The sequence below is a fragment of the Ruditapes philippinarum genome, unplaced genomic scaffold (assembly GCF_026571515.1).
Source record: "Ruditapes philippinarum isolate M1 unplaced genomic scaffold, ASM2657151v2 ctg14470_1_1_1_1, whole genome shotgun sequence".
Taxonomy (NCBI): domain Eukaryota; kingdom Metazoa; phylum Mollusca; class Bivalvia; order Venerida; family Veneridae; genus Ruditapes; species Ruditapes philippinarum.
Genome location: NW_026852572.1, coordinates 10,260 through 19,483, shown reverse-complemented (window position 1 = coordinate 19,483; position 9,224 = coordinate 10,260). Strand labels below are relative to the sequence as shown.

At 30.3% G+C, this 9,224-nt stretch overlaps 1 protein-coding gene across 1 annotated transcript; it reads left to right on the top strand.

The window, feature by feature from the left end:
* Positions 1–2,212: 2,212 nt before the first annotated feature.
* On the top strand, positions 2,213–8,188 carry LOC132717445 (uncharacterized). Its single transcript, XM_060700918.1, has 4 exons — positions 2,213–2,348; positions 3,056–3,096; positions 6,167–6,264; positions 6,829–8,188. Exons 1-4 carry the CDS (start codon positions 2,297–2,299, stop codon positions 7,265–7,267), a joined length of 630 nt encoding a protein of 209 aa, XP_060556901.1. The 5' UTR covers positions 2,213–2,296; the 3' UTR covers positions 7,268–8,188.
* Positions 8,189–9,224: the final 1,036 nt, after the last annotated feature.

Genomic DNA, 9,224 nt, shown 5'->3' with positions numbered 1-9,224 from the left:
GAACGTCGGTGGTTCTACTCAGGTGCCCGTTCGTGCCTGAAATAATGCACGGAAGGGCACCTGAGATCTTCCTCCACCAGTAAAGCTGGAACGTCGCGATATGACATATGCTGTGTCGATGTGACGTTAAACCTAAAACAAACAAACTAACAAACATTTTTGTTCTCAAGACATGCTGTGGAGATTAGACTCAAAACTTTAACAATGAGGGTGCGTCACTGTATATATGAGGTAAAAATTATTCATCTAAGTATAACAAATAATTTTCAAATGGTTTTTACCACATATATGGAAAGCAATTATAATACAGATGTTTGAACAATTATTATATAAAGACATCAAAAAAGATGTTTTATCATGTAAATGTTCATAAAACTTCTTTATATAAAGTAAAAAACAGAAATTCCAATGCAGTCATATTTTATATAGATTTATACGTGACAATATGTTCACTGTTGCTGTAAAGTTCAGTTATATTAGTAAAATATTTCAAAAGCAATTTATTTCAAGATTATTGAACAACAAACAAGTTAATTAATCATCTTTTCCTATGTTACGTACTTACGCCTCCTGAAAAATATTTACCTAGCATAAGAAATTCTACAAAGGACACGATGTGCCTCTACCTTATCTGAAACTTTATGATGATATTGTTCACGACCCATGCTTACCCCCATACTAACATAATCTAAGACATTAATAAAATTAGAAAAGAAAGGAGCTTCTAAGAACCTCTCATAAGTCCTTGTCCTTGAACTTATCTACACTGATGTAATTTGAAGAGCCATAGTCGAGACCATAGTAAGGCTCGAACCGATAATCTATGAAGTAAGTGAAATACACTATTACCATTCGCCAATCGCTTCCCTTAAGAAATTGACTTGGTAATATATATATGTCTCTGTCTCCCATGTTATTAAACTTTAATTTTATCAATAAAAAGTATTAAACGAAAAACTTATTTTTTAATTGTTTTTTTTAAACATTGTTTAACAAAGTAAAAACATGTTGTGATTTTCTAAAACAATCCAAACCAAATGACAAAATTATTGTTCTGTTACAGTAAAGATACTTTCTCGTACAACTTTTGCAATTGAGAAAAGGATTAATATATTTTTATGCAGTCATTATTAACTTGAAAAGGAAATTTTCATGTTTCTATTTTAAGCAAATCTTCATCAACTCATCAACTGTTCGTCTATTATCAAATGGGTTACCTTTCTTTTAACAAATGACAAACAAATAAAAGGGGTCATCTTTTTGGAAAGTGTTCTTTTCTTCGTTTAAGGAGGCCGTAAAATTTTGACCAGGGATTGGGGAGGGTCAATATTATATGTGGTCACTTTACTTCGTAACACCGGACGCATTTTATTCAAATAGTAATGTAAAAACCATTAATCCAGGAGTATAATAAATGATTTCAGAATTGATGTAGTAAATAATAGACATAACAATTCATTTAAATACAGTGTTGGAATCAAAATTATATTAAGACATCAATGCAAAATGTACAACCAAAAATATGAAATATAGTGTCATGTACATGTAAATGACATGTAAATGACATTTCTACATCTTTTTTCAATTCAAAAGTTGGTTCAAATGTTGATCTATAATATAGATTTCAAAAACTCATACGTATTCTGTGAGATTCTTTTATGCCATTCCAATAGACAACTATTAGATATTGCATCCCTCATGCAGATGTTAGGAATGTTTCAGTTTACATATACTTGCGGACATGCTTAAAATACAGAAATGTATATACCTGTCTTGCTAAATACACAGTTACAATCATTAAAACTTAACTTTAATTATACAAAATATTATACTGAGTTCTTTTTTTAAAGAAACCTTTTTAGCTTCCTACTCAAACAATCATTTTATTAGTATGTTGCCATTAAAGATACCATATTGTTTAAATGAAAAAATAAATTATAATAAGAGGTTTGAAATCTTAAAGACTCATAATGATCTTCAACCCTGTCGCTGTATTTGTTTCATACTAATGTCTAATGTCATAGTGACTTTTGTTTTATTTCATTATACAACTTGAGGTAAATTCAATATGTCCTTGATGTAACGTTTATATTACTTACATCAAAAAGTAATTTGAATACAGTGCGCATATATTAACGTAATCCAACTTTATTTTTATTCATTTCAATTATTTACATATATGTCATTTGTTGCCATGCAGCTGAAGATGTGTTTGTATATATTCAAATACGAATATAGACTACGCATTGTTATTTAGTTAAGCCATCTTACGTGTGAATACGCGAGCATCGATATCATGCGGACGATGATTTACTTGATTTATTTCTTACTGGTATTGCATTTCAAATGTAAGTTATTACATGCTTTTTTATTAATTCCTTATCATAATAATTGTATTAATTTCAATCATAAAAAATATCAAGCTCTGCCGAATGTTTTGAATAATATATCATAATTTTTACATTTTAGGCAGCTTTGTGTATCTTTTCTGAGTTTCGTTTTAAATTTTTGATCGCTTTGAATGGTTTCTTGGTTGATTTACAAATCAGTTATATTTTATGTACAACATTCATTACATAGTTTACTTTACTTGTTGAAAAGTCTTTTAGAGCATTTATTTCTTTTAGAGCATTCAATAACCTTATGATTAAATATTAAGAAACAATATCAATTTGTAATAAGGTTGTATAAAAGAGAACAACATAAGTGATGCACACATGTTTCTTGCATCTAACAGTCAGTGTCAGATTCTTACAGTGTCCAACTCCTAACTTCAGATTGATGTTTTAAGTTTAAAAATGACTAACGTAGTGCTAATATTTGAATAGACTCGAATTATACGAAATAAATATCAATCAAAGTTAACTTAAAATCTTTATTAAAGCATGCATTTTACCTACCACTTACGAATACGGTATTAAAGTAACATTTAAGTTATTAATAATATGTTTTTCATTAGTGAAAATTTTCATACAATATTATGATGTCTGAGACGGTTTAGATACGGTTTGAATAAATACATTATTTTTTCAACCCTTGTTTTTTTCATTTGTAGCCGCTGTGGTCTCTATCAGTGTCGAACGAGACGGAAGTAAGGTAAGTATATATATACTAGACAATTCCGAGTAATTTACTCGAAACAGTGATTAACGTCTCCCTTGTAACACAGAATTGGAAACAATTGGTTGTTTACTTGATAAGAAGGTTTCATTGAAAATTATTATACTCGTATGTTGTCGTCATTTGTAAACTACAGTACGCTCAGCGCGGCTTTTTCAAAACCCACGTGACCCCGCGGATGAGGTTTACCGCGGACGAAAATTTGCTCAGATATTGTCCACGTGACCCCGCGGACAGAAAATTTTCACCACCGCGGACATAAATCGGCGGCTGAAACCGTTTCCCCGCGGAACGCAGTGGTAAATTGCGGAGGAACGCGGCGGTCAAACACCGGTCAACGCGGTGGAAACCTTAAATTTTAAAAATTAATTACTGTATTTAAACATCAGTACACGTACGTACATGTACTGTAACATGTACTGTACATATACATGTAACTATATGTAAAATTTGTTTGTTTTCTTTCTTTTTTGTTGTAATAAAAGTACATGTACAAATGCAGTGTTTTTCTTATTCTTCTTCTTGTTAGTGTGTTGGGTAATGTATAATATGTATTCGACATCAAGATAAATCATTGTCGTCGCAACTTCATGGTAGTGAGAAACATGAAGTCAAATAATGAAAAATTCGGCATATGACATTTATGAAAAAGATACTACAACAATTTATATGCCAGCTTTTGTTTCTTATTTAAAAACTTTGAAAACGTAACCCTTAACAATTTTATTCAGGCAATATTCCAGGACGTCTCTTTCAATTGTCAGATGCGTTTTACTGTTTCTGTTTATTTGCATGTTGATCATAAAGTCTTATATTTTATTTGGAACATTAAAAGAAAGCGATTATTTCACCAAAATATACATAAAATGATATTCTTAATCTAACTAATTACTAAGGACGCAAATTAAATTTAAAGCATTTAAAGTGCTCTCTTTGTGTAGCACAAACGAATTATGAACATTTATGTAAAATACTACTATTTAAATACATATTAAGTAGCGGCGACATGTCCCCTTTTCACACATACAATATCTGACAATATAGAAAATATGACAATATACAATATCTGACAATATACAATATCCGACAATATCTGACATGATGGCAAAGAGAACCTTTTTGAATTTGTGTCAAATATATATACGGTATGTACAGTATACATAAACTTTTTGGCAAGTGTCATGCATATTTCTCATGTCCATTTTCGACGGTTTTTTTACTGTAAAAAAAAACACAAACAAACAAGTCTACCCGTTTTTAAAGAATATAATTGCATACAAATAAAATCTTATAGATGGTTTAAATATCTTTTTCTTTTATTTCAAATATATGTACATGTATTTTATTTATGTCCTGTTTTGTATTCACACTCATCGACCTCTTACAGGACATGTACTGTAGCGTCAGTCATCATTGAGTTATCAGCACAAATGTCCTTTTTTTACTAAGTATCATATTTATGGCTCCCATATAGTTTAACAGCAATAATACTTATAGAACCACAAGGAATGAACAAGTAAAGATGACAGTGATAAATGACGATTTCAGTTGTAAAAATATTGGTTAGTGGACGAATAGTTTTGTGGACGTTTATAACAAAAATATTAAAAACAACAACAAAAACAGGTACAGCTGTAATTATTTTTATTTCAAATTCCGTTCAAATAATTTAACGTATAATAACATTTAAGGAGACGATTGTGGTCAATTTTCAAGTCATTGTGTAAAAAAGATGACGTTAAAAAATAATAAAACGTCTATTATTTTTGGAGGTTAATTTATACTGACCAACTGACCATGGCGTTCCCCAGCGGGAAACGGGTGACTGATTTTATCGATAAATGAAGAACGGTCGTCAGAATTTTGTCCGCGGTGGAAACAACTGAACACAGGGGATCGCGGGGAAATTAGGCTTCTCATCGCGGACGAACCCCCGCGTTTATCCGCGATAAAAAAAATTCGTCCGCGGTGGTATCGCGGAACAAGCAAAACCCGCGGTGAGCGTACTGTAGGCACTGTTCATTTCATCCGCATACAGTGAAATATATCCACGTGGTTTTGAAGCTAAATGCAAGGCTTCTGCTGAATGTAAGTGTTCAATTCTGAATATTGTGTACAAATACTCATCTCTTATCCGATTCTTTGTGTTTTCTAAATAAAACAATCTTATTCAACACCAACAACGTCTGCATTTATACCACATACATGACGTTTGTATTTTTGTTGTGACAGCTTTGCCCATGATTCCAACATGAGATTCTCTGCTTTGAATTTCTGATGACAATATCCTTGACTACAACTTCATATTTTGTTATGCCCAATCAGTTATTGTGAGAACATTATCTTGTTCGGAAATCTTTCAATAGCCAAAGTCTTGCCGCGGTTATTTTCTATATTTTTATAATTATGTTCTTTCAAGCTGTTCTCTAATTGTCAATTTGTCCCTACAGCTTCGTTTAGGAATAGATCGTAGATGAAACAAAATGAAGGCATGTAGCTTCTTCACATAGTGTGTGCAAACTCTCCAGGAATCGGCTTCATACCAGAAAAAACAACAACAAATACTATGTTGATTTTGCCTTACACATTCGACACATAGTGCAATGCTTTTAATCAATGACTATTTTCCTTTTATATATTAGCATCAATTTGGCTTTCAAACTATGTTTACAGAGAAAGTTTATTCTGGATGACATTATTGGATTTGACTTAATCAACATAATACTTGATACATCTTAAATCTTTTTTTAAGTGTTGATGGGGAATTTCTTCAATGTTCATTATAAATATATTTATACCTAACTTCCTCGGTGCATGTAAGATATCTTTCCGAACTCTTTGAATTTTCTATCATTACTGGACAACAGATGTACTGCACTTTACATTTTATTCATTTTACCAGGGTTTTCTATCAATTTTATCATATTTTAAATCCGAAAGCAGAGATTTTGGCATTTTGTTCTATCTATATCACTTATCAGTTTCATGAATTTGCAGAAAACTATGTTTTCATTATTTTCTTGCTTTTAAACATGGTGTTTTTTAGGCGAACAGATACCTTATAGAGAAGTGGGAAAGCTGGTTTAATGCAAATGATTTCAATCGTGATAGAGTTCTCTCAATGGATGATATTAAACTATTTGAGTAAGTAAGAAATTAATATGTAGTAAAAAAAAACATCCGCAATTATTAGAAATAATATTACGAAACAGTCAAGTACATATTATCTGATCTCATCTGCGTAGCCAAATGTATCACAATGAGCACGTATTTATATGATTGGGAGACAAACTTAAAGCCCCATTATTTGATAAAAGGTTGTAAAATATTTCTTTTAAAAAACAATAAAATATTTTTGTATAATTGTGTCTTTCGTTGTTCCGTATAATAAAGCTTATATTAAAACAGATATGACATATTTAATATATATTCTGTGAAGTTGGAAATAACCTGACAATTAACGAATATATCGTCATGTTAGGGTCAGTATAGTCAGCATAGCAAATCGAAATGCTTTGCAGTGCTTCTTCTTTCAAATATGTTTTCTATATCAAAGTAATGTAATTTTGCTTATATTATCATTTTTTTATTCTCTTTTCATTAACTTAAGAAATAGGATTTTAATCAAAAAATATTAAAAGGACAATCTTAATGATGTTAATAAGTTTAATGAAAAAAATACAGTAATCAGTATTGTATTAATAACAGGAACTATTACAAAGACCTGGGTTACCTGAGTGACGAACACTTAAAGGAAATCAATAAAAGAACGGATCGAATATGGAGGAAAATAATTTTAAACAACACATTGGAAATCACTAAAGACGACTTTGTAGAGATGCTGAAGCAAAAATATGAATCAGACAAAGAAGTATTTACTGAAATGATGCGCGAGTACATCTCGGATTGGTGCGAAACGATGGACTTGAACGATGACTATTTTATTTCAGAAGAAGAATTTCTTACTAACGTGTTCGCATCTCGACACAATACAATTGCAGCAGACGATGAATTGTTCCAGGCCTTTAGGCCTGTAAACGGACGTTTTCCTGTTAAAACGATGATTAATTATTTCATACGCTCTGCAACGGATACGAATGAGTCGACCCCTGACGTTTTTCAAGATGCATTAGATTCTGGTTTTTAAATAATGTTTGGTTGTTATTTGTTATAACAGTACCGAATTCATGACTACAGATACCACAACAGGCATTCGATCGTGACAAAAACAGATATGTTACTTTGTTATCTTTTGACAGATTGTTAATTTAATGTAATGTCATGAATACATTTCTTGACAGTGTAACCAAAACCAATTGAATATTTTAGGGACTGTCGTTTAAAATCATATTTGTTTCAATATAACATTGAATGTATATCACTTGTGAAGCGCAGGTTTTTCTAAATAAATCTATATGCCTTGGATGAATTTGTCTCTTTCAGTGTAAGAGTCTTACAATCAATTTTAAAATGGCATTACATGGAAAGCGTTAAAATTTATTTTACAATATAAGTACAAAGATGGAGGAAATGAAAACCGATTTCTCTTTAAGCACGATATTTTGGTCGTAACTTACATATGTATTTATGTTTAAAGATATACTATGCTTATCTTTGAGTGAAATAATTTTACCGCAAAAAGTTATTGAAATCTATGAAATTTTTAGTGAAGATATCTAATTTGAATAAAAGAGTTTCAAACTATTAATGGGACGCTGTATTCCCCATTACAGGTCAAATAAAATTGGTCCTTTTTAAACAAAAATCTGCCAGGTTTTTTATGACACTGTATACTCATATTGTGGTCACCTATAGTGTGTAAAATATAAAACATGTTTTGTTTGAAGTCTAAACATGTTGATTTTATATTAACATAGATACAATGTAGCCATTTTCAATATTTTCAAATATCAAATTCGAGCATAATATAGCTTTAAACAGACGTTGTCTTAAGATAAAATGTAAATGATACAATAACAAAAGATCAATACTTTGCATTTTTGAAGTTATCACTTTGTAAACATTCAGTAGATCTTCAATTGAAGTTGTTATTTTCTGTTTTTTTTTTAAATAGTTTAAGTTTCTTTACGATAAATATAGATTAATAATAAAATATATGGTAAACTTGAAAATATCCAGTCAAATTTATTATACTCAAATGAATCGGTATTATAACTGATTTATATTTGTTTATTTATCTATGGAAACCAATAGGATACAGTGTCATTACAGTTTGATTTGAGGACTGATTAGGTATGTTAGTAAAACAATAATAAATAAAACAAATCCTTCGGTAACATTTTAATGTATTTATAGAATGAAAATTTATTGAACATCAAGAAAACATCATGTGCTTAATTGTACATATTTAAATAACGACGAATTACATTTTACTTAGTTCATAAATCATACATACATGTTGATTTACTTACTTTTTAACATATTTTTATATTAGAGCCTGTAACAATATAAAATATCAACTTTTTGCTTTTATTTATAACTTAGTATTAATTCAAATTCCAATTGATTTAAAAAGTAATAAGAGTCAATACAAAGATAGTTTAACTTTTTAATATCTTGACTATTGGATTTTGAGTACATACATCATCGCAAAATTTATCTGTACCTTCGACCCTATTAAATGGAAAGGAAATTAGATTATTTAATTCTGTCTTCAAAGTCAGAACACAAACATCTCGTGGATACGAACGCACAATGAAATAAGGCCGTTAGTGCTTTAGTTTATAACAGAAAATATGTTTCTTTCATAAAATAAGTAACAACGCGATTAAACAAAAGTGTGATGGCAATGCCAGTGTGGGTTTATTTAACTGTCGATGATTATAAAAATTCACTCAGGGGTAAATAACAGCAATACAAAAAATCGATGGCTTGTGGACAGTAGCTTACAATTACTAATACCAATCAAACCGAGCCTACAACATTTCAAATTCTCAACGTGTCACATGCAAGTTTACGGCATGTTTTTGTGCGTGTTTTTTTAAATAATTTTTACAGTAAACGACACATGTCACAGAAATATAAATCCAAATAAAAGGAAAATTCCATTTTATTTACGTTGATTTTAAAACAACATTTGACAT

Bases quoted from the DNA above. Each gene is read 5' to 3' on its own strand.
- LOC132717445 (XM_060700918.1), top strand. From the start codon at position 2,297: ATGCGGACGATGATTTACTTGATTTATTTCTTACTGGTATTGCATTTC. The intron at 2,349-3,055 runs GTAAGTTATTAC...TTTCATTTGTAG, and splicing joins ACTGGTATTGCATTTCAAAT to CCGCTGTGGTCTCTATCAGT. The intron at 6,265-6,828 runs GTAAGTAAGAAA...TATTAATAACAG, and splicing joins GATGATATTAAACTATTTGA to GAACTATTACAAAGACCTGG.